Source organism: Nelumbo nucifera, chromosome 1 (assembly GCF_055504915.1).
Source record: "Nelumbo nucifera cultivar China Antique chromosome 1, China Antique-T2T, whole genome shotgun sequence".
Taxonomy (NCBI): domain Eukaryota; kingdom Viridiplantae; phylum Streptophyta; class Magnoliopsida; order Proteales; family Nelumbonaceae; genus Nelumbo; species Nelumbo nucifera.
In genome coordinates, this window is record NC_142649.1 from 90,527,480 (window position 1) to 90,553,554 (window position 26,075).

Sequence of the window (26,075 nt, forward strand, 5' to 3'; positions counted from 1 at the left end):
CCAAGTCGCGCCTGTGCCAGGCCACGCCTGTGCCAGGCTACGCCTAGTGAGACACCATCAACTTAACAAAGGCAAGTTGTTGCCAAAGTGGTCTCGGGTGTCACCTAGTTGTTCTTAGGTGCCAGGCTACAAGATGGTGAGATGCCTAGTGGCGAGCCGCCTGTGTGTTGCATGGTGGCGAGCTACCTGTGATTGCTGCATGGTGGCGAGCTGCTTGTGAAGTGTCGAGTTGTCTAAGTTGCCAGGCTATAAGAGGGTGAGCTGCCTGTGGCGAGCTGCTTATGGCGAACTACATGTGGCGAACTACCTGTGGCGAGCTACTTGTGGCGAGCTGCCTGTGGCGAGCTGCCTGTGGCGAACTGCCTGTGGCGAGTTGCATGATGGTGAGTTGCCTAGTGGCGAACTACCTGAGACGAGCTCGAGCTGTCTAGCTGTCAAGAGATTGCACTTAATTGGCATGATGTGCCAAGTGTCACAATTTCATTGGAGGGCCAAATCCGCCCTCATAAAAACCAGGTGTTATTTATTAAAATTCATAGGTTGATTTTGATTGGTCAAAACTTTTTTCATATCATATCTTTTCCTTATTATAGATTTTCTCTATAATAAATACAAGTAATAGAGATATTTTCGGTGTGCGGCCAGGACATGATGTGAGGCGCGCTACGTGAGTAGCAAATCCGGACTACGAAGTTAGAGGGAGATGGAGAGAGACTGGAGAGAGACAGAGAGGGTCAGAGAGGGGGCTGGGTAGAGGAAATCTGCTGTGACCGATGTCGCAAGCAACTCCAATAAATGGCGACCACATCAGCTTTTTTTTTTTTTTAATTTTTATCAAAAAAGAAAATTTAAGCCATCACAATCAGTTGATATTTCAAACACGAGAGTAAAAGTAATCGTTCGGAAAAAAAAAAATGTATGTAATCGTCATTTATGAATGCGACCACGGTCACAGCAGATTTTTCCCTTGGGAGGTGTACACACGTTCGCCTATAAAAGGAAGCTATGGCGAGGTTTCCGCTCCTCTTTGCTTCCCTCCACAGGATCGAACGCGGGAGGAGCGAGCTTCGTTTCAGCGAATTTACCGCTTCTGCAAGCCCTGGCTTCTTGAAGTTCGTTTACGTTTGTTTCAACCTTCGCATTTTTCCTGGATCTGTAATCTCTCAGACATTGATTTTCTACAACAATTCTTACAAAAATATTTAATTTTGATTTGTAATTTTTCATGATCTTTTCTTTTTTTCGATTAATTCACTCTGTTTTCTTAGAGATAATTCGATCTTTTTTTAACTAGTTTTTTATAAGATTTGTTATGAACGAATTTCGTCTTTGATTTGTAGTAATACTTGTTCAATCTACTGATTTTAGCTGTCTTTCGTTTCAGATTGAGGCATTTTTCTGCATTGGAGCTGTTCTTGGAAGCGTTGATTGTGGAAGATTTGCATTTTGAGAGCTTGAGGAGGCAGTGAAGGATTAGATCTAGAGACTCAAATAAGTTACTTCTGTTTGTTTTTTAGGCTGAGCAATCATGGTTGGGAGTGTTGAAGTTGATGTGCTCCCAGGTGAATTGAATGGAAAGGTTGAGCCGTTACCCGAGGAAATTGATGCAACTACTGTGATTTCGGAGCCATTGTCTCCGGTAAATGAAGAGATCGTCAGTGATGAAACTAAGAAAAGCGATGTGGAGCAAAAAAGAGAGATTGTATTGGGAAGGAATGTTCATACAATGTGCCTTGCTGTTACAGAGCCTGATGCAGACGATGAGGTAACGGGAGAAAGGGAAGCTTATATGGCCAGTGTATTGGCAAGGTACCGGAAGTCTTTGATTGAAAGGACGAAGCATCACTTAGGTATACAAAACACTTCTTCCTCTTCCTTTCAGTTAATTCCTTTTTATTTAAAGGAATATTTATTCAATGTTATGAAACAAAGTTTGGTCCTTTCTTCGGTCCTATTTGATTCATCTGTTAGCTTTTATTGAAATGTCGTGACGGGGATTCTTATGTCATCTACCATTTTGAATAATGCAACGTCAATCTCAATGCTTATAGGGAAAACTAAAAATGTGAACCCGTTTGTTATCATGGCTTGTTTTCGTGGATTTCATTAATCGATTTTGTGTTGCTTGGTGTGGTTTTAAATGTTCAAGTAATGGTTGTTAGTATAGAGATTTGCATGCCAAAACATTGATCAATGCATCTTGATAGTGCTTTTTTTACCAGATATAGGAGTAGGACTCTTGTGTGTGTAGTCTCCACCTATACGGGTCCGAACCATTCCTGGTGGTTGTTGATGCCATGTTTCCTGGTCCCAGACTATCTCTAAGAGGCATTTCTTAGATATGAGACATTTCATAGACTTATGAACAAGGTAACTGTTGCGCAAAACCCAGAAACACAAATTCAAATGACATAAGAAAATGAAGTAAATTAGAGATAAAGAGAAGCAAACAACAGAGCACACACAGATTTATGTGGTTCGGCTTGTAACCTATGTCCATGGTGAAGGAGGGCAAAAAACCACTATAGAATCAACAATGGAGATTTCAGAGTTGTGCACAACCTTTTTGACAGAAACCCTAAACCCCAAAACACCCAAAACCTCTATACTTCTCTCCAAAGCCAAAAAAATGTATTCAATAGAAAACTCCCAAACTACATAACTCTTCATGTTTGGGTTGGATCCATAAGCTGAATATGGATCAGGTCCAAACCACTGCGGGGGCTTCGCTCCCCACATCCCTAGTGGTGGGCTACCTATGCTTCCACTACAAACTGCTAAGAAAATTTGCCTTAAGTTTTTTCTCAACTTAATTCAAAGTGGGTTGTGTTGCTGCCAGATATGGGGCTGAGGGCAACAAGGTAATTTCCTTAGCGTCTGAAGCCGACTGGTCCGATTTGTAAATAAGAGAAGAGCACACGTCAGAGGCCCCAGGTGTTATCCCAGGGGCGGAGACTTCGACGATCAAGTTAGTTGAGTACTTAGAGAGTGGTTGGACTAGGCAAGAGACGAGAGCTTAGAGCTTAGTGCTTAATGGCCAAGAATGGTAATCTGAATCTTTCCCTTGAAGTGAGTGCCCCCTTTTATAGCTAACCTCCCCTTAAGAGTGACTGGAAGCAGTTGGTGATGTGCAGCCAGGATTTGATCTGGTTGACGCACGTGGTGCGATCACTTGCCCCCCACTCTTGAGGCCGTAGTGGTCCAGGTCGGATGATGTGTTATGTGGAGACCTCGACTTTGGCTGAAGAGTACCATGGAGTTGTGTGGAGGCGTTGGCCTCGGCTTTAGAGGACTCTTCTTGGCGGTTATGTGGCGACTACTTCTCTGTTCACTCTCCGTCTCGATGGAGGATTTTTATGTGCCAAGAACGCATACTGTGGCCTGTACGGGTGTGGGATGTCTGTGTTCGTCGGTTGTGCCCTGTACCGGTGTCGACGTCATCTGGTGCAGATCTGTACACTGGACAGGCATGGTGTTGATCGGTCGGGACTGCATGAAATGGCGTAGAGGGGCGTCCGGTTTGGTCCGTTCTTGACCTAGAGATAACAGGCGAACCGGCCCATTCCTTCGGCGTCGTTTCGTCTTCTCGAGGTTGATGCCACGTGGAGCCTGTTGGTTCGGGCTATCAGATCGGCTAGTTCGCGACCGTTGGATTAGAGGGATATGAGCCGTACGTTTTCCTTTAAATAGGGAGGTTGGTAGAGCGAGTCTTCACCATTTGCTCGAACCTTGAGTCTTCACCTGCGATCAGAGACCTCGGCTACCAACAACTGGTTCCCCAAGTCTTCTTTGAATGAACACTAGGTAAAGGACTCCCGTCTTCAATATGTTGGCCTCATACTCTAGACTTGAGTGTTATGCCTTTCCTGATTGGAGTGACCTTAGCAGTTCTCCTTCCACCTCGACTAGTAGTGGGAGTGATAGTAGTGACTCTGAGAGCTCCCCTCGGTCGCCTAGCATCCAAGTGCTGAGGGAGAGGACCGCCCCATGGGGAGCTGAGCGAGACCAAAGGGGTGTAGACTCTCTCGATGAAAGTACTAGCTCTATGAGGCCGAGGGCTGACAGCATGGGGAATGCCCCTAAGCTTCTCTAAGTGGTGGAGCTGGAGGAGGCTGAGGAACCTACACCCAAGAAGCGGGTCGAGGCCGAACGCCGAGGCATGACGTTGATGCGTTACCCCCGTTTTGACTTCGATAGTGAGCTCGACAAAGAGCAAGTGAGAGCTCTATCCAAAATGTACCATATCATTGGGGACTATTGAAGGAAGGGGAAATCCATTATATGGATGGTCAAACCATGCAGGGTGGCTGGGTGAAATTTCAAAAATTTCTTCTCCCTTCCGAGAATCATATTCCCAGTTTTAGAAAAAACTGCATTTATCAAGGATTGTTCTTGAACCAACCCGGACCAGATTTGAAACCAAAAGAAAGGGAGAGCAATACATGATATAGAATCCACATGTGTAGCTCCCAAAGTAGGTGTTCATGCCCAAAGAGGGTACCAAAATCTGCTTCCACTAAAGATGGCGCAGCTTGAGACGAAGCAGGTTCAACAATGCAGTCTTTTTAGCAAGAACTACAATCCAACAGCTTGGATCAAGCAAGGGAGGTGAGCACGAATTAGATCTAATATTTTCTTGCAAAAATCAGAATCAGAACTGATCTCTATCAGTTCAAGAATGGAGGTTGAATTAGGGTTAGGGCGGTAAGAGCAGAAGGAGAGAGAGAACTAAAAGCAGTCTGTAAACTTGGAGTAGTTCGCCCTCTTCTATTTATATAGATCTTAAAGAGCTAATCTCCTAATCTAATTAGGAGTTTCCTAATCCAAATCTTTATTTGGATTTGGACTCTTTAAGTAGATAAGACTTATCCTCTTATCCTTATCTACTGATTCAAACCCATATCCATACTCAAATTCACCCATGCTAATTAATCCAATTAATCTTTGTGCTTTAGGCCCATTAAGCAAGTGGCTCATGCCCCTTTATTAATTGCTGGCTAACTTGGCTCTCTTTGTATGGTGTGGGACCCTAACATTGATCTCACAAAAGCCATATGGGTTTAGCCTAGCTTCTGTGACAAAGCCTGGCCGAATTCACTGCTAAACACAGTGAACCCCTGAGTCCATCAGAATGGGTTCTTAAATGGGCCCAACATTTACACTAAATGGTCATTGAGTCCAACCATCTTACGAAGGCCCAAGGACAATGGTCTTAAGTGAGATTAGCCCATCAGGTATAATAGCCCTAAATGGTCTTCCACTTAACCTCTCAGCCCTTAATGATCAAACACTGCCCGACAAGAGAGGACCTCTCCCTCGGCTGCAAGGTATAGTGTTGCACTCTCTGCTCGAATGGATCTTGGGAATTAAAACCTTTTGCAAACCTTTTTCATAAAACATAATATATATATATATATATATATATATATTTTCATATAAATATATTTTGCAAAACAAATATCAAACACGGTTGAAATCGATTGCCAGCAGTTTTGGTTTCCATAAGAGAGAGTGCAGTCCTTGACCGTTCACTTTGTCTGACAAAGGGGCTGATTTTGTCACTATGATCACCCACTTGAGTGAATTCTCAAACTTCCCTAACATACCCAAGTTTTGACCCCCTCTATGGATCTCACTGATTGGCATATCAAAGACAGTCCAATCCGACACCTAGTGCAGTACTGTAATCGAGTCTAAGGGTTAGGTGTAACTTTCCAATTTTGCCCACCAGTCTCCAAGGTCCAGGGCATAACTGGAAAATGGTCTGGTTCAGTGTTTCAAATAAACACACACTACATGTGCTTCTAGTCTCACCCTAGCAGCTGAGATAGGCCACTGCAACCGACTTGGCAGCACATTAGTGTCAGTCTTGGCAGGATAAACCTCCCTAGGTCTATCCAACGGCTGAGAATATTTTAAACTAACACGAGTCTCATAAGTGTCCAGTTTAAGGGTAATTACACAGAAATACACCAAATATAGCATGAATCAATTATGTACTTTTATTCATTTACAATAAATGTATCAGTACATCAATCTGATTAGAGCTAAGGGCATACACTATCTAACAACTACAGGGTTAGAGTTCCCTGTGTCAATGATCGACCGTGGCAGCCCTTGTGTCCACGAGCACTACCTCTACTTTGGCCTTCGTTTCCCTTTTCCTCCCCTCGTTCTAGACATCCTTAATTACTTTAACCTTTCCCTTAGCCAGCTTGCTTCGAATGCCATTAGGACCATAGTGGTCGTGTTGATGATGGCCTGCCTCCGAGATGTGACCGTGACCCTAAACATCTTCCGGGGTTTATTCGCATTGAGGAAGCATCTTGATGGGGAAGGTTTGTGGTACTTCCAAAGTCGACGGGGTAGGGTAGTGGACAACCCGTTGTCTGTCCACAACTGGAAGTTCTTTATTAGCTGTCCACAAGGTTGGTCCTTTTGGACTGAGTGGGGAATGCCAGACTCGCTAGCTGAGAGGATCAAGCTGTACAATAGCAAGGAGGAGTCGGCCGTGATGAATTGGCTTCGGTAGATTGGGACGATCCATGCCGGTCCCTTAGTGGAGGAAGAGGCCTTGGTGTTGGATGGTCTCAGTCCTGCCCCCATTGGTCACTCCTGTTGTTGGCTAGTTGTCATTTGTTCAACATTTATCATTGTTCTTCTAATGTCAACTCTTCTTCTTGCTTGTAGAGATGGACGGTGGCTTGAAGGAGAGGCTACTGCAAGTTGTGGTGGCCAAGTCGAGGAAGGGTTCGGCCGAGGGGACATCACGGAAGCCAGAGGGAGGGATCTGCCTTGGCCGAAGGAGAATACCGAGGCTGAGAAGAGGAAGGTGGCCAGGCCAAAGTGGCCGGTTGAGGTCCCCCTGGATACAAGGACAAAGAAGGTCGCAGTGAGGGATTTCCGAGCTGAAGGTGTTGTTGGGGGGTCTCGGTAGTCGGGGCCTTACTCCTCAGACCTGTGGGAGGATATTCTATTGGCGGCGCGCTGGGTGTTCCGCCCGAGCTGGAGCGTCAGTGAGGGGACACCTTGAGCAATGTAGGCGTTAGTCGCGTGTTAATCACTGACATGCTTCCTGTTGGGGACCGTCAATCGTGGAACCAGGTCTCCCCACAAGTTGTCTGAGACACATTGCTCGACAAGCTGGTTGAGGTAAAGCTTGACCTTTACTTGCTTTATGACACTGCTTTCTACCTTAGACTTTTCTAATTGACGTGAGTTCCTTGTATCTTTGCAGATGTCTTGTTGGTTTGTCGGCCTCTGCGACAAGATGGAGGTGATGATACAGAAGTTGCGGACATTGCAAGAGGAGATTGAGCAGTTGAAGTGCTAGCTGGCCGAGGAGCGGGCCAGCCGAGAAGCCACTACTGAGACGGCTCGTGAGGAATACGAACGCCGCAAGAAGCTCGAGGCTGATGTGGCCGCCAAGAGGAACCAGTTGAGGGTCGCCATGGCTTCGTTGGACGAGGCGGAGTAGAAGCTTTAGGAGGCGCCCACTCAGGCCGTGGAGGAGTACAAGGCCTCGGAGACACATAGGGAGGAATTGGCCGAGTTCGGTGCCACCTCTTATCTGGAGGGGATTGAGGACACCAAAGCTCAAGTGTTGGCGTTCTTCCCTAACTTCGACGTCAACCAGCTGGGTCCTCGTCTTTCGAGTCAGCAAGCAACCGAGGGCCAGGATGACGCTCAACAGCTCACGCAGCAGGAGGTGGCGGCCGATGAAAATGTTAATATTGAGGCCGAGTGAGGATGCTTGTCTATGGCCGAGGCTCCCTTCTTTAAAGGCTTTTGAACATACTTTTTGTTTCTTTTTCTTTTTGATATACTTTTTGTAAGGGGCTTGGCCTCCCCCATCAGAGGCCTCTTTTTGTAAAGGAAATTGAATAAATATACATTGAACTTTTTTTGCCATATTGAGTTTCTTGTTAAAAATATGCCTTTCTTTCTTTTTCTCATTTTTCTTTTCTCTCACGCAAGGGGCCGATGCCTCCCCCAAAGGGGCAAATTTTGTAAAGAAACTTGTAACTCTTAATTTAGCCACTCGCGAAGGCGTTTCACCTTAAGTCTCTTAAGCTGAGGCCAACCCTTGTTGCCGAGGTCTCGGAACCCTCTCCCTTAGCAAAAAGGAGGGAAGGTGGTTTTCTTAGCCCACATGGCTTGTTCTTCCTTAGGGACTTAGAAATCAAACTTGCGCACGGCCGAGGCCCAGCGAATGGTACGCGATCGAGGTGGCGGAGTGCCTTTGCCTTGATGGGGTGGTATTATTTGCTTAGTGTGTTCATCGTATTTTGTGTTAAGTAATGGGCCGATGCCGGCTCTTTGGCCTTCACAAAGACTCACTTCTTTTGAGGGTCTTTGAGGCTGAGGCTAGTGTTTGTGGTCCGTTCATTAACAAAGGCCGAAGTCCCAAAAGTCCTTGCCTTAGTTGAAAAGGCGACTAAGGCATATGACTCTCAAAGAGTCGTATGCCTTGGGCCGACGTCCAGTCCGAGGGTGAATCAAGCCGAGGGGTCTTGGTGATTGGATAAACAAGAACATTTACAGTAGGGTGAATCAAGCCGAGGTGAGAGGAACTTGCACACTTTATTCACAAAAATTTTCACTAGCCATGTTTACATCAATGATAATACATCCGGAGGTTCTCAAAGTTCCAGGTACGGGGTACTTGTCTTCCACTCATGTACTCTATCCGAAAGGTGCTGGGGCCGACCACCTACTTGATCCTGTAGGGCCCTTTCCAGTTAGGGCCAAGCTTTCCGACATCGGGCTCGGGAACCATAACCTTCTTGAGGATGAGGTCACCTTCCTTGAAGTGACGCTCTCTGACTCGAGAGTTGTAATATCTGACAACTCTTTGTTGATAGGTCGCGACCCTGATTTGAGCTTGCTCTTAGACGCCATCCAACAGATCAAGGTTGTTCCTTAACTTTTTATCGTTCTCAGCTTCTTGGTACGCCTCAGTTCGAAGCGTTGGCTGGCCGATCTTTGCTAGGACGACAAATCCTTTCCATATGTCAAGTTGCAGGGAGTTTCACCCGTGGCGGTCCGAGGTGACGTTCGGTAGGCCCGCAAAATTCTGTATAAGATTCAATCTATAAATTTGTTGAGCACTATTAGGATCTTTTTATGTTCTTCAGCATTTTCTCTTATAGAATATTTATACATGTATTTCAGTTTTGTTCAGTATTAAATACATGAGATATTCATACCATGCTTTTGTTATTTTTATTTGGAACAAAAGATAGGGGCCATTACTTGGTGTAATGGTAAAATCTTGGGCTGGCAAGCGTGAGATTGTGGGTTCAAGTCTGGGGGTAGCCACTTTGTGTGGAAAAAATGCCAAAGGTTACGACTGTACCCAGTCTAACCTTCTCAAGACCCAAGATAACTGGGACCATCATTGTTTACTGGCTTTTTCTTTCTTTCTTTCTTTTATTATTTTTTTTGGAACAAAAGGAGCAATGCAATGCTGCTGGCCCACTTATCTCGGATAAGGAAGATGATATTTGAGATGTGAGATATGAGGAAAGATCTATACAAGAATCAAATTATTCTACAATAAGCAAACAAAGGCTTCATAACATCTCTTTCTCTCTCTCACATAAAAAATATGTTACACTGTTCTGTTCTCTTAATATTGTTTCTTGTTATTGCTCTTTCCAGTGGTATAAAGGTCTATTAAGGTTAAAAATGTAATTGTAGAGATGTTATTTGTTTCTGTAGCAAATTTCTTGCGTTCTTGCATTTGGATATTATATTCTTCATGTTCAAGAAAACAAGATTAATGCTGTGCCAATCCCATGCATGTGAGGATAAAGCAGATTACCATTGTGATGATGATATTTGGAATAAGAATACCAAGGGAGAAGAACTAAAACATTCTACAAAACTAAATTAATGAAAGCAAACGAAGGATTAGAAAAGGATTTTCCTCTTGCTCTCCCTCAATATGTTGCATATTTCTCTTAATATATTTTCTAGTTCTTTGCGTCTTGTGTAACTCCAAGAACTTCATCTATTTCATATTAGCTTGTTTATTCTTATGTTTGCCACTTGGGTATTATTTTCTTTACAGGTTATCCATATAACTTAGACTTTGATTATGGTGCTCTGGCTCAGCTGCAACATTTTTCCATCAACAACCTTGGTGATCCCTTTATTGAGAGCAACTATGGGGTTCACTCCAGACAATTTGAGGTTGGTGTTTTAGACTGGTTTGCCCATCTATGGGAATTAGAGAAGGATGAATATTGGGGATATATTACAAACTGTGGAACAGAAGGCAACCTTCATGGTATTTTGGTCGGGTTAGTGATATACAACTTATGTGGTTTGGTGACTTATTTATGATATGATAAATAACTGGTATTTTATTCTCTATTGGGATCTTTGTAGAACATGATTTGGTTGTTGTGCAGGAGAGAAGTTTTCCCAGATGGAATTTTATATGCATCAAGAGAGTCACATTATTCAGTCTTTAAAGCTGCACGGATGTACAGAATGGAATGCATTAAGATCGAAACTATGGCTTCTGGTGAGATTGATTGCGATGATTTCAAAGCCAAACTTCTTCCAAACAAGGACAAACCAGCTATCATCAATGTTAATATAGGTATGCCTTATTTTATAATTTTTCTGACTTCTCTTTGTCTACTCAACTAAAAACTCAATCAATTTTTTATCATCCCTAAAATCTACAGGGACAACAGTTAAAGGAGCTGTTGATGATCTTGACCTGGTCATAAAAACCCTTGAAGATACTGGCTTTACACATGACCAGTTCTACATCCATTGTGATGGTGCTTTGTTTGGACTTATGATGCCATTTGTCAAACGTGTAAGTCCACTTTTTTTGTTTTTGGTATCATACCAAGCTTAAAATGAGGATAATTGCGTTAGAGTGAGCTGCTTACACCACATTCTTCATGTACATATTATGGTTTCTGGATCCACCAATGACATGTTTGCATAGGAAACATACTAGGCCATATTGATTCACCAATTTTACAGTTGCTTGGGACTCCTTTCCTAACCATCCAAAAGAGTGTCATGTTGGATTTGGCTGCAAGTTGGGTGACCCGATTTGAAGAATTTCCAATTACACCAGGCTTGGGTAAGAGTCCCCATTCAAAATTAACAAATTCCCAACCCCTTTCATGTGTGTAATTTTTATTGTACATGTTTGGATGTTGCTTCATTGCAAATTAAATCATGTTATCCTACGAATAAGACTAATATGTAATAGCTTTAACTCCCCAGTCACCGAGAAGAAACCTCCTTTTCTCATTTTATTATATTATTTATTTACTTTACCATCCATATATAACTCATTGTATTTTGATCACTTGTCATTCCTGGCGAAAACAGGCGCCAAAGGTCACGTTTAAGAAGCCCATTGGGAGTGTTAGTGTTTCTGGACACAAGTTTGTAGGGTGCCCAATGCCTTGTGGAGTTCAGATAACAAGATTGGAGCACATTAATACCCTCTCGAGGAATGTCGAGTACCTTGCATCCCGGGATGCCACCATTATGGGTAGCCGTAATGGCCATGCTCCAATTTTCCTCTGGTACACACTCAACCGCAAAGGATACAGAGGGTTCCAGAAAGAAGTCCAGAAATGTCTTAGGAATGCTCATTACTTGAAGGACCGCCTCCGAGCTGCAGGGATTGGTGCCATGCTTAATGAACTCAGTAGCACTGTTGTGTTTGAGCGGCCACAAGATGAGGAGTTTGTTCGCCGCTGGCAGCTTGCTTGTCAGGGGAACATTGCTCATGTTGTGGTGATGCCCAACATCACAATTGAGAAGCTAGACAATTTCTTGAACGAACTAATCCAAAAACGTTTGACCTGGTTCCAGGATGGAAAGTCTCAACCTCCTTGTATTGCGGCAGATGTAGGGAAGGAAAACTGTGCTTGTGTTCTGCATAAGTGATGTAATAGCTCCATGACTGTCTTGCTTTTGTTGTTGATTGTCTGTAGCCAAACATTTTGGGTTTAATAGTAAAATTTAGAGAAGATAAATCTATTAGAAACCTTTTCTGTTCTCAATCCTCTATATTTCTTTTCTTTACAAATTTGTATATTTGCTACATCTTTCTTTTTGAGATTCTTTCAGGAAAAGTTCGCCTACAATTCCCTATTTAATGCGCATTACCTTTTCAATTACTTCCCAAATCCCAACTTCTCAACTCTTTTCTAAATAATTAGCGAGGGGCGCCCGTGCTAAGCACGGGAGAATAATACTGAATAATTGGGAGAGTAAAATGAAGAAAATTGATAGCAATTACATTGGCAGTCCCAGTTCTTGATTCATCATAATAGAAACAATATAGAATAAAGAAAAATAGTTTATATATAAAGAGGTGTTCGTTTAATAAGATGAATACAATTTTTTGAAGGATAAAGAAGATTATTTATTGGAAAAAGAAAGAACTGCAGCCTAATATTTCCATTTGTGTAGGTCTCATCCTCACCCCTATGACATTGAAACAACTGCAGTCTAATATTTCCATAAAAGAAGATATTAACAATATAAACTTGCAAAAAATCCAAATTGGTTCTCGAAGAGGTTAAAGAACACAGCAAGATTTTCAATCAATAACTAAACCCCTCTATAAAAACTAAGCACCGCCACTTGGGATACACATTATAATTTGGCACCGACTTTTCATAGCCCTTGAAGAAGAGATAAACTTTGCTAATACCGACCAGACAGTGAGGGGCTCTAAAAACCAGAACCTCAATTATAATGTATGCTGATGCCAACCAGTCCAAAATAGCAAACCAGTATCTCCCTTTAATTGCTTCTAACGAATAAAAACCCCTCCATTCCATAAAAACCAAAATTGCAAAGCATGCGTACTTCAAAATTAGTTTCATCAAGGAAGCAATCTTTGCATTGGATGGGGAAGATCGGGAAACAATAACTTAGCATCAAATCAGCATAAATTCCATCTTTATCCCATCAAGGTTAAACCCCATAGACTACCATGATTGAAATTAGATTTGGGTTCAATTAGGGCACAAAACCAGAATTCCATTTATAGTTGGAAAATAAAATAAAGTCAAAGGCATCTCTCTACCCAAAAAACAGTTCAGGGCATCTCCCAGATACGGTGTTGTTAACGAAGCAGACACAAAGACCAGAAAGCTCACAAAATCAGGTTGACCAATATTGTAATTGTCAGCCTGTCAAAAGACTCAAAACCACCCAAATTCAGGAATCAGAAGGCTCAATTTCTCACTGGTTCAACTGTCCAATCTGGTCCAGGTCTGACAATACTGGTCAGACCATAAAACTTCTCCCTATCAAGATCTCCCCAAAATCTACCTCCATTTCACCAGACAATAACATATATGATTAATTGGGGGCAAATAGCACCAGAATTGGCCTTTCAGGGGCAGAAAGAACAACGCATACCATATTCATCAAAAAAAGAACAACGCATACCATACAAAGGGGATATATGAGAATGACTGAAGTTGCTAAACTGAATGACTTATTGCTTTGCCAATAAATAATAATAAAATATTCAAGGGTATAGAAAGCTACCCAACTTCAGCTTCAGCCACCAAGGAGCACACAACCTCCTTAAAAACTTATTCACTAAAAGACAAAGCAATAAGCTTTTCAGTTCAGCCACTTCAGCTGTCCCAAGAAAGTCCAGAGTCCCAAATGCCAACTATATCCCATGCTTTCTCCCAATCCCAAACTCTAGTGATCTCCAAGAACCACCATAGCCACTTTCCTAAGAAAACATACACTAGCAAATGCTAAATGAGAGGGTGACCCTTGGAATGCAATTTTCTTTTTATATGTTAAGTGTATAATCATTATAATTCTGATACAACCTACTGAATACTAAAGTCAAACCATACAGGAGATCCCTCAATGTTTTTAGCAATTCTACTTTCTACAAAGGTTTTACAAAAACTAAAAAGAAAAGGGGGGGGGGGGGGGGGGGGAATAAAAAGACTGAAGGAAAGTAACATTAATATACTTGCTTCATTTTCCTTCCATAACAAAAATGCCAAGTCCATCAATCACCAGAAGATCATGCTTACCAAAATCCCAGCAATCACTAACCGACATAAATGATTCATGGAAAATGCCAATATTATAAAGTCGAAAAATGCAGATAAATAGAAAAAGTGCTCAAGTTTCTACATAATATTTTAGTGTATACATACATGGTGACGCCATCCAGAGACACTTGACAGCTGACATCAACATCAAGACAGTATGAGTCGGGTGCCTATATCACCTTGATGAATTTTAAAAACAAAGTCCGCAGAACAGCTCTCATGTTGCCACCATAAAGAGGCTAAATCATCGTACAATATAAAGAGATCAAGTATTTAGACACAGAGTTTTAGCCAATAGAGTTTGGAGTCTTTCCTTCTAGAAGTCCAGAGAAGCATGTATGATACATACTTCACCTAAATTGATGTTCAATAAGTGGTTCTGCACAAGGCCCTGCTCAACCAAGTCATCTAGTTGACAGTATACTCATCTATCAATCAACCACAAAGCCAATTTAGTATAAACTTCATTTTAAACAAAGTGCCAAGACCTTTAGGTTTTATTGTTCTACATTCAGGCAATAAGATTTTATTTTATTTTATTGACCTTGTTAAATGGGGCACTATTGTTTTACCAGCAACAGTACATAAATTCATATAAGATGACATATAAATTAATGCCACTGAAAGCTTTAAGAAGCCATTGTGATAAACAACAAGATGGTTTCATATCCACCCAGTTAAGAACTCCTACAAAAAAATTAAATCAAATTCCCATACAAGGGAAGGCAAATATTACCAGAAAATCTAGCAGCAAGGTCTGCACAAAGTTGCACATCAACAGAATAGCTCAGGAAATCCTCATTTTTCCAGTTTTCAGCTGCCAGTTTTCAGGAAATTCCTATCCACTCTCTTATGCTTTCTCCTTTCCATGTATTTGGATTTGTGCTTCTTATTTTCCTCAAAATCAGAACCATAAGCACCAGTTCGGCTTTTCCTACCAACCTTTTTCCCTGATTTATGAACTTCTATTTTGTAAACTCGGTCACTTCCCTCAATATTTCTCAAATGAGAATGCTTCTTTTCATCAGCTTTTCGACCTTCTCTGAGACATCGTCTCTGTAACTCTTCATATAAAGAAGAATCTCTTTCATGTTCATACACAGATGGTTTTTTGTCCTGGGCATGCTCGATTATATAGCCTTCTCCCCTTAGCCTCCCTGGCCCATATTCAACTTCTTCCAACATTGGTGATGTGCGCTGAATAGGGCTTTCAGGATGATCGGTCCCGATTGAAGCTTTCTCACTGCAGAGGAGTTTGATGTCATATGTCTACAGAATTTGTACATATAGGTTTTCCACAAATATTAGTAAATAAATGAAGGGAGCAAAAAAACCGAAATGACTATACCTTTTTCTGTCATCGTCTTTTTTCCTTGGCAGCATGTCATCTGGACGATTCCAACCTTCAACAGAACCACAGCTAGCTAATCTTTCAAGGGAATATTCTTCTTGCTTAAGAACCTTTGTAAGAGTTTTTTTCAGACCATCACTTATGGATGAATGCCTTGTTCTTTTTCGTGAGGAACCAAAAATGTTATTTCCATGATCCCTAAAATATTAGAAATCCATAAGAAAGAATAAAACAAAATTAATATAACTAAGAAGTCAAAATTGACAGAACAGTCAATGTCAATCCTACCTGTAGAAATAAGTTCCTCCTCACTTGCTCCTGAATTGTCATGATGAATAATATGATCTCTTAGTTGCTTGACAGGACTTGGCTTGTCATGGTGGTGTAATTGTTCTCTTGTTTGCCTAAAATGTTAGCATATCAAAGTCAGTAAAGAAGAGCATAAACATTATGACATTTTAATGCAATACCATGCTACAGAGTACAGACCTATCTTCGCTGGGATTCATTCTCCGTGGATTTGGTGAAGTTTCTGATGGACTTCGAGACATTTCTGGTGATCGTGACAATGCAGACATTTTCTGATGGGCCTTCCTTTGATAAATTGAATGCCCATTGCATGCCTGATCAGACTGATCAACCTCATCTCTCTCAGGGCTATGATGAACAGGAGACATTTTCTCACGGGTCCTATATGGAGGACTACATGAAACGACAAAGTATGACTTAGGCAAACCATGTTCCAAAACAACACCATGGGCTCAAAGAAAGAAAGAAAAAAACTACCTTTGAGATGCAGAATCCTCATGTATTTTCTGTTATCCACTCCATTAATGGAGAGGTCACGATCCCTACTCAAGCTCCTTCGGCTTCTGTCTGCAGGATTGTAACTTCTATAAGGACTATGACTCCTGTAAATAGATTAGTAGATTAAAAACCAATATTTTTATTATAAAATGAAAAGTATAGAGCAAATTAAAAGTCAAATACCGATTTCCTTGTCCAGAGGATCGTTTTCTGTCTTGGGGACCTGGGAAGAGGTGACCTCCTTATCAGTGGTGGAGACCGATACCGAGGTGATGAGACCTTCCCATGCCGCAAACCCTACAGATCGTCACCAAAAAACAAACCATAGAGAATAGGAAGAGACCAGCAAAAGAAGAAGAAGAAGAAGAAGAAGAAGAAGAAGAGAGAGGGAGGGAGGGAGGGAGAGTAATGGGAGGCCGGTGGTTTCCGCATTGCTCGAGTTCTTCGGCGCAATGAGATAACCGATGGTGAGGTAGTGAATCCGCGTTGCTCAAGTTTTTCCGGCGAGAAGGAGAGGATGAAGAAACGTTGAGAAATTTGCAGAAGTCGTCGCTGGCCAGAATCGTCGGGTTTTGTCGTCGTTCCTTCTGACATTGGAAAATGTTGTTGACGGTCCAGAGAGCCTTCAAAGACGGAGAAAGAAGAGGGGATACGTGTAAATCATGCAAAGAAAAAATCAGAAAGGTATCTTTAATGAATATACGTACCGCACATGCATTTCAAACCAGGGAGAACGTGGGAATTTACAGTAAGATTCCGTTTTGCAAAAGGGAAAAGCACCGAATTCGGATCTCCTGTTAACAAGAACCCTATGCACATCTACCCACAAATTGGGAACTCCCGTGTAGAGGATGAGATGTTCTATATATATAAGTATATATATAAGATGTGTATTAATGTATTAAGAATTTATTTAATGCATCCCAAGGATTAAAGTATTGGTATCGGGTATTGTATCAGATAATTTCGATATAAATATGTTTGTGAAACGTACGAATACGGACGAAAAATATGAAAATGCTTGGATACGTTAAGGAAATACATATAAATTTAATAATTATATTAATAACTTCAAATTTAGTGTAAAAATAATATATAAATACATAATAATTGTATATTTTAATCGTATATTTGAAGAAATATATTATTATTGATATAACGGGATGTATAGATATTATACAATTTTATTAATAATGCATCAATTTTTATATTTATTAAAATCCAAGGCACAAAAAATATGCAACCATTACATTTGAATTATTATATCAATTCTTTTATTTTACTATTTCAATTTTTAACATCAACAAAAGAATCAACTAAAAATTAATTTGCAAATGTTTAGTAAATAATATTTTCGCTTTTGTAAACAATAAATATATTTATATAAAATGTAAATGAAATTTTGAAGATGCATATCATATGAAAATTCATAAATTTTAATTACAAAAATAATTATTCATTATTAATATTTTTATTTTATAAAATTTTTAAAATAAAAATTTAATTTTTATTTAAATATAGATTAGTGGATTTGATAGATTCAATTTATATTATATTCTCAAATATTTTGTAAACAATATTTTATCTTTGTAATAATAAATACATTGTTATTTAATGAAAATTGAAATATTAATTAATAATTTATAAAATAATTATTATAATTTATCAAGTCTACATAAATAATTTTAAGTATTAAAATCATTATTCTATTAATAATGTTTTTATTTTTATAAATATATTGAAATTAAAAATCATTTATATATATGGATTTGATAAATTATCTATTTTATTAGTTTATAAAATAATAATTTTGAATATTATTCTTGTTAATTTGTACATGGAATTATTGGATATACTATTTGTTTAGATGAAATGCAATAATTAATTTAATAAAAGATAATTTATTTCATTCGTTATTATGAAGTGGAAGATGGTTTGATGGTTAATACACTTGCGCACTTGGTTGGTGCGCAATTCAGGTTTTGGGGATAGAATCACGCTAAAAGCATTTTTTCTCGTGAAGGCTATGAAGCACTTGTACGATATGCGGGTTTGATACATCTCTGTATCGATACGTATCAACCAATACATTGCGATACATGCCGATACAATGTTGTATCAGACTGATATGCACGACTAATATGATACAATATCAGTCATGGCGTATCTTGTATTTTAACCCTTGATGCACCCTATCAATATTTATGTGGTGAAGGAATCTATAAAAACCCCAAATATCCATTATTCTCTTAAGCCTACATACATCCTATTTGCTATATTTGTGTTGCTCTCGCATGACAAATGTAAATCTCACCATTACACTACACTACAACTTAGTATTAAAGTAGAATAGGTTTAACTTTAATTTTATAAGCTATAAAATTACTACTTTAAGTATCAATCTTTGTTTTGTAAGGTGTAAGTTTCTGTTGTAACTCTTGATTAAACATATCCCAGTAGCTAAAATTTCACAAACTATTAAAATTGTTTCTTTCCTATGTGTTTATATCAATACATAAGCGTTGTATAAATTTCACTGATGTATGCATATCTATTATCATTCCACCATGTGATCCAAAGAATTTGAACTCGTCCAATCAATAAATCATTAATACAATAATGGTAAAAGGGTTTATTGGTCAGATTGTTTAGTTTCTATGAATGACCCTTGAACCTTTTTCATAGCAACTTACTAGTCGATTTGGTTCTGGGCCCAAAATTAGGGTCTGGATCGAGACTGGGACAGTGCATTTTCTTGTCAAATGGAAACGGTTCTGTCCAGTCCCGATCCAAACCCAATCCGTTGACAGTCCTACCCACGATTAACCCATAGCCAATCTCAACTAATCATTCATCTCTATACCAGTCAGTTGAGATCTCTTTGCAACATTGCTCGTATATAAATGTGACTCTGGATCTGCTGCAAGGAAGAAATGTACAATGGGCTATGAGACCCAATCAACTAATCAAGTCTAAACGCCTGTTTTGTAGAAGCCAGTTCTACACGCCTTGTTTTGTAGCAGATCTGGATAGGCCATTCTATACTCTTCAAATTCACATCAACCTTATATCTATCTATTTGCTGCTACTTGTCACACTTGATGTTTGCCATCCAAAGCTTCAAAATTTTAACTCAAGAAACACATGCAGAAAAAGAAAAAGGCTTTGGCTGCATTTGGCATAATGACTTATCTCTTTTGTGTTGTTAAAAACTCAGTATTAAAAAGGCATTTTAACTACAAAAAGGAGACAAATCCTTAAAATAAGGAATGCCAAATGCAGCCTTAGTATGAAGGTACAGCAAAGGGAATAACTGGTGGAGAGTTCCCTCTGGGATAAATAATGATGCAGAGGGGCGAATATCCCCAACCATGTAGCCATATGGAAGATTCTTAGAAGGCATTTTAGACCTGATGGAGGACGGTTTGACCCAACTTATGAAACAATGACGTGTGGACATTGACTCAGCACGAGCAACAGCTCAACATTATAGCCTAGTGATGGGCCCATAAGGCAGCTCGCTGTATCGTAGCCCAACATAGGAGAAGCTCGCCACGACGCGAGCTCCGGGTTCCCCGAGCTCCCTTCAAAGGAGTACCTCGAGGTAACTTTAGCTCGCCGGGACCTGCCTGGCTTGCACCACCACCCCAGGGGGCTAAGGCACCCCAAGCTACCTCCGAGCTCGGGGTCCCCTGACCTTTCCTAATACCCGAGCTCCCCCCAGCGGATCCCGGGTCACTCCCAGACAGGAACACACCAACCCGCCTATAGACACCCCGAGGAGAAGGCACCTCGGGCCGGATAGCTCGGCTTAGCTTGCCCTAGGCAGCTCGCCGCTTATAAGATAGCCCGGCACAGGGTACCTCGCGGAAGGGTGGTTCGGAATACCACAGGAAGACCTCTTGCTCGACCACCGTACCCGACAAATCTAGAGGCGGCAGCCATATCCCTCGTCAGACAGCGTCGTGCCCGCAATCTTCAAAAGGTGCTTTACACCTGACAGGCACGTACCCTGCAACGACGGCCCCGCGCGTGCCACCTCAACCCTGCCAGTAACGACTGTGGCAGGTTGGCAGTGGCGGTTATACCTGCCCTATCAGAGGCCAGTGGGCCGGATGTAACAGATTTCTGCTACAAGGAGTTTAATATCAAGGAGGACAGGTATGTTCAGGATTATCATCTTCTACACTCGCGCTATCTGCACTCTTAGCCTTTGTCTTCTCATTGCTTCTCCTACAGAATACTAACTTAAGCATCGGAGTGTTCCCGCCGGGTAACCCCCCCCGGGAATTCTTCTTCTTCTCCACCTCAGGTATTTTCCAGGAGCCACGTGAATGCCAGATAGGAGTGACCGGATCACGCTACATCAAGATCTTTTCCTTGATTGATTTCAAAAGTCTTGTACTATAAACCTAACTTCCATGTGGGGAAAGCTTTTTTTAATTATTTTTAGAAAAGTTTGAAATTACAATCCATAGTGTTCCCTATATGATGGACAAAGCTGAATTAAAAGCATCATCCCTTCATATGGCTGGAGTATGAGTAGAGGTGTAAATCGGGCCATCTGGATTGAACCTGGATTGAACTAAACCTAAGACTGAGTTTGGAAATAATGCAAATGGAGTGTAAATCCTGGTTCAGGGTAAATTTGCACTCTGGTTCACTTTTTCCTGTGTTTAGCAACATTACAGCTAAAAAGGAATTAAATTGATAATAAGATGTAAAAGTACATCAATAAAAAGGAATTAAATTTGCATTCAAGTGGGCTTTTGATAAAAAAAATTCTTTATTGGAATTTATGTTTGAATCCATTACAGCTAAAAATCCTTTTGATAAAAAGATAAATTTGTCAGTACAAAATTAACCCAATTTTACATTTTATATCAACCATTTTACACTCTACATGTTTACATTCACACTTGTTTACATCGCTTCCAAACGCAACCTAACAGTCAACCATATATGATTAACAGCCAATTTGGCTCTTTGGATTTTCACGAAACATAGTTTATGGGCTGTTTGTTCGTGTGGGCCCCACACACAGATAGTCAGAAGCCGCTGCACTTCCGCGTTCTCAAATGGGCACTTAGAATTAAGGAAACCAATACTCATGAACTCTTTTTTTACAATTTATTTGTTTTTTTTTTTCTGTTATATTAGTTATAAACGGAAATAACATAAGTAAATTAAGCTTGTCTTTGGTTGCACACAAAATGAAAATGAAAGGAAATGAATGAATTCCTTGAAAAATTATAATCCATACTAAATGAATCATATTCTTAATTTTCCTGGCGTTTTGCCTAATTTAGAAAATAAAGCTTAAGTAGTGGAGAAATTTACTAAATTTGCAAGATATGAATGGTGAAGATCAACTTGGGGTTAATCACTGCTGGAAAACCACAAGGAAAGTTTGTACTCATTTTTTTTTGGAAAATATTTGTTTTCCAAACAATTTTAAATGCAACCGAACACCTTAAAACAGCAATTTTCATGAAATAGTTTGTTTTCTTTGAGATTATGTGCAATAAAACATACCCTAGGTGTATTTTGATTAATACATAGGTTTTACAAAGTATTAAAATAAAAAAGAAAAAAAAAGACTTCAGTGTTTCTATAATCTATATTATATTCCAAAATGCAAATCATATTTCTTCTTAATCCTTTTAGAAATTTATGATTTTTTTTTATTTTTTAAAAAACAAAATTAAATATGTGAGTATTTAAGCTCACCAACTTGGGCATCTTTTGACACCAACCCATGCATGGCACAGGTGTCTTCTAGTTCTTTCTATTTACGAGTACGATTATCTTTTCAAGTTATAGTTCCAAATGGGCCTTAATTTAGTTGAGACAGAAGAGAATGAAAATACCCTTGACAGGGGATGAACATGGGCAGCCCAGAAATGGTTGTCTTTGGGCCAAAAGGCCCACAACCTTGAGCCCATGGATCAGTTTGTCACTCGTGATCGATTAAGTAATGGGCTGGTTTAGACCTTGTTCGACATCTGAACTACTGTTGACACTCTAGTCATATATACTAAAGAAGATGCCAACCAAAACTATAAATAAATAGATCAAGACACAACCAACTTCTCTTGAATTTGATTTGTATTTGCTGCATTCAGTCCATGAGACGCAGACTTTGTACAGAGCATATTCGGTTGTAAAGTATATGCCTCCTATTCTATATATCTTCTTTGATTGTATTATTGCACTTTTTAATTGACTGCATTTTGATAGTTTATTAAACTCTACGATTCGGTTATCTCAATCGAACTTAATGGGATGACATTTTTGGCCTTTGCTTCTCTCCTACCACTGTCATCCAACCCTCTCTTGATTTTATATTTAAACCCTAAATTCTAAACCGTAAAATGCATTTGGTCATACTTATGTTCTCTGATAAGGTATAAACCAAATATTCTGCCTAGGGTTGAAGTTAGGGCTGCAAGTTGGGCGGGCTTGGGTTGAGGTTTTATTAAAATTTGAATGGGCCTGGACCAAAAACTCGGGCCCGATGCAGTGTAAAATCTTAAAATCGGATACCCAATTTACACCCCTAGTTGAAGTTCTGACTCTCTTCTATGTATGTATGTATATATATATGGGTTGGAACGAGATTGAGGTTCACCCAAAACAAATGGTATCCGTAATTTTTGGGTCATGCACATACACAAATCATACACTCTGAATTATGCTGCAGTGGGGCATATGCTGGATATGGATACATAGTGGTTTAGTCTTCAATGGGAATCTCTTTTTTTCCCTGTTAAGATACATGATTCTAAAGCAAACTAAAGTTTTAGAGCCATGCCCATATAAAGGAAGTGATGTTAATGGTACATTGCCCATGATTGATAGACCAAACTGGCCCACGTACCATGATCGGTCCTAATCAATCACTCTTTATTCAAGTTTTGATTTAATCAGGATTCAGGATACGACAAGACATATTGTTGTTTGTTGGCCTTTGATTTGCCCAATTTTCGAATGATCCACCTCACCCATTTCAATTTGCTACGTCTCCCATGGAATTCCACTGCTCCCTTAAAACAGTACAAAATTCCAAAAGCTCCATTTATCAAACACTTTGAGATCATCATCCACTTGGGCTTTACAAAGCACCTAAATGGATGGTCCATCCACTAGCTCTATTGCAAAGAAGTGGGCCTTATCTGAGATGTGTCCTGCTCATATCCTGATTTGAGAGGGTTTTGAACAGTTGAACTGAACCACATATTTAGTTGGATCGGATAGTACAATCTATTGGATTAGAGATGATTTAGATCCGGTAAGGGGTTTGCAAATTTTGGGTCTGAAATGAAAACCAAATAACTATGTTATATTCCCTAGTCTTACCGACCCGACCCACCAACCCCCATTTGGTTTGTGCTGGTATGTCCCAACCTGGTCTGGTTCAATTCAAGTAATCATATGGATATATATCCAGTCATTTAATGGATAGCCCGGATTGTGATGTTCAGACTCCAAAGACCCAGAACGAACAAGGTTAGGTTGTAAGAGGGAGTTCCTATTCCTATTTCATATACAAATGTATCTTGGGTCGGGCTCAACCCAAACCCTAAATTGCCCAAACTGAACTTAATTTTATGTATCCTTTGTCAATAGCAGAGTTGATCAAGAAGAATATAAATGATAAACCCAATTTGGATCTGTATGAGCTTTTGGGGAATCTGACCGTACTCAAACCGTATAAAAATGGTTGTACTTGTACATTTTTATGCAATTAATTGTAAACATAATAATAAAGTGAAACAGGATTATCTCCTTATTAAATTCCTGTTTTCTAAAGAACAAAAAGGGTTAAAGGAACAAACGGCTAAGGAAAAAAGCAGGTGAATATCCACTAAAATTGCCCACATTCAGTCATTAGGCTTTATTGAAGAAAGAATGCAAGACAAGATAAGACGTAGGGTTGCCTTTGAATTGCTCAATTTTCACCTTATCTATAGCCTATAGCACCTTAGCTTGTTTCCCATGCAATGAATCCCATTGCACCCTTAAAAAGAGAAAAGTATAATCATGGGCCTCACCTCTCCGGCTTTGCTCAATTGACCCATAAATAGCAAAACAGAACTTTGAACTTCATTGATCAGATAATGCTTAGGATGATCTTGGTGTTGGTGTCTTTAGTAAAGAGCGTTCATGGATGGCCCCATCCAATGATCCAATAGACAATCTAATTATTTTAATCTGGTTGACCCAGCTGGTTGGATTGGTGACTTGCTCACAATCCCGATTTGGGTCAACCTATAATCCATTTGGTTGATGACCCATCAACCTGGATGGTTGAACCATTGACCCAATTGACCCATTCATTGGATTAACCAGCCCATTGACCTAGATGATTAAACTGTTAACCCGTTGGTCTGGAAGCCGGGTTTTAATATCCGGTCTGTGCAACCTGACCCGATTAAACCAAGACCTGAAAAAAGTGACTCTTGGGATTGCCAAGAGTCCCCCCTTGAGCTCCATCCTGCTTCCTGGAATGAGAATGAGATCCAGCTCAGTTTCAAATAAAAGCAGAGAAAAATATGCGTTGGTGGGTTTCATGTGGAATCCAAACTCCTCCCCATTTACTGAAGTTGATCTCCTTCATATTCACAATCTTCTTTGTCTCTAAATCTCAAGTGGTTTCCCATTCAGTATTCCATCTTTCAGTAATAATTTAATATGTCTAATATAATTGCTATGACTTAGTAACCACTTATCGCTTATAATTGTAATTGCATATGTTGTTGCTGCTTATAATGCGCTCTCTCTCTCCCTTTCTCTCTCTCTCGTCAAGAAAAGATGCTAGAAAGACAGAGAGATGATACTTATCATACCTTTATTTGTTATGTCTATTTATGTGCAACAATATATTAGGTGGGTCATTTTATGTCTTTTATTTGTTGTAAGCCATGGAGACTTGTAATTAAAGTTTAAAATTTCGTTTCGTATCGATTGATACTTATCATACCTTTGAGGTTTTGACATGGGGAGTGGTATCAAATTCTTAGTACCATTCCTTTTCGTCATGTCGGAAGCATATTGTGCCTGTATTGGTAACGTTTTGGTGAATATCGGCCTATTTTGGTGCTGTATTGGCTGATACAGTGTGATTTTACTATTGCGGAAAACGAAAAAACACTTCATTCTAAAGAGGGCTTCTAAACCCATTTAAGAAGCCCTCTTTCTTCCCCAAACCCTCTAGAAACCTTCATACCATTTATAGAGATTGAAATCTAGCCAAAATCCACCAAAACATCCACAAATTTGCAAGATCTAACAAGTATTTCAAGATTGTTAAAAAATGAGCGAAAATATATATGTTTTTTTTATTTTTTTACAATCTCGGCCAATGCTTTTGTGTTTTTTTTTTTTTTTAGTTTGGATGCTTAAAAACATCTTTGTGTATGTTGATATGCTATTCTTGTGCAAAAATTCCTGCTTATTTTGTTCCTATATGTAGATTTTTGTGAATATTTGAAAAAATTCCAAAATATAAAAAAATCTGAAAGAAATGAAAATTTTAGGTTTTTCTTGTGATCTACCTCTACCATGTCCATAGATCAATTGAAATTTCTTCTAAATAATTGATTTTTTAATTTTTGAAATAATATATAATATATAGATAATTTCTTCAATTTTATGTGATCTAATCCTATAGGTTGAGTATGTTGTAGAGCTAAGACTGACATCAATATTTTGAAATATCATGTGAAAAATTTAATTTGTTTTTTATTTTTTATTTTTAGATTATAAATATTTATTTGTTTCTCTAATTTTCTATTATGTCCATAAACCCATTCAATTTTTCCGTTACA

General features: G+C 39.6%; 2 protein-coding genes across 6 annotated transcripts; one reads left to right on the forward strand and one right to left on the reverse strand.

The window, feature by feature from the left end:
- The first annotated feature begins 957 nt into the window (after positions 1 to 957).
- On the forward strand, positions 958 to 12,050 carry LOC104586258 (serine decarboxylase-like). 2 transcript variants are annotated; one of them, XM_010243431.3, is made up of 6 exons: positions 958 to 1,112; positions 1,385 to 1,850; positions 10,076 to 10,307; positions 10,419 to 10,612; positions 10,701 to 10,837; positions 11,368 to 12,050. In XM_010243431.3, the coding sequence occupies exons 2-6, from the start codon at positions 1,529 to 1,531 to the stop codon at positions 11,932 to 11,934; spliced, it is 1,452 nt and encodes a 483-aa protein (XP_010241733.1). In that variant the 5' UTR covers positions 958 to 1,112; positions 1,385 to 1,528; the 3' UTR covers positions 11,935 to 12,050. The 2 variants fall into 2 exon arrangements, with proteins under 2 accessions (XP_010241733.1, XP_010241731.1); XM_010243429.3 differs by having other exon boundaries at positions 996 to 1,155.
- Positions 12,051 to 14,122: 2,072 nt separating this feature from the next.
- LOC104586256 (uncharacterized) lies at positions 14,123 to 17,078 on the reverse strand. Of its 4 annotated transcripts, none has more exons than XR_016076482.1 (7): positions 16,429 to 16,915; positions 16,225 to 16,349; positions 15,928 to 16,140; positions 15,727 to 15,842; positions 15,436 to 15,636; positions 14,824 to 15,330; positions 14,123 to 14,515 (listed from the first exon to the last, which is right to left on the reverse strand). XR_016076482.1 is itself a non-coding variant. In XM_088888469.1 (6 exons), the coding sequence occupies exons 3-5, from the start codon at positions 16,113 to 16,115 to the stop codon at positions 15,578 to 15,580; spliced, it is 363 nt and encodes a 120-aa protein (XP_088744595.1). In that variant the 5' UTR covers positions 16,116 to 16,140; positions 16,225 to 16,314; positions 16,429 to 16,914; the 3' UTR covers positions 14,602 to 15,330; positions 15,436 to 15,577. The 4 variants fall into 4 exon arrangements, 2 of the variants coding, with proteins under 2 accessions (XP_088744595.1, XP_088744592.1); XR_016076481.1 differs by lacking the exon at positions 14,123 to 14,515 and adding an exon at positions 16,953 to 17,078 and having other exon boundaries at positions 14,602 to 15,330; positions 16,429 to 16,868; XM_088888469.1 differs by lacking the exon at positions 14,123 to 14,515 and having other exon boundaries at positions 14,602 to 15,330; positions 16,225 to 16,314; positions 16,429 to 16,914.
- Positions 17,079 to 26,075: the final 8,997 nt, after the last annotated feature.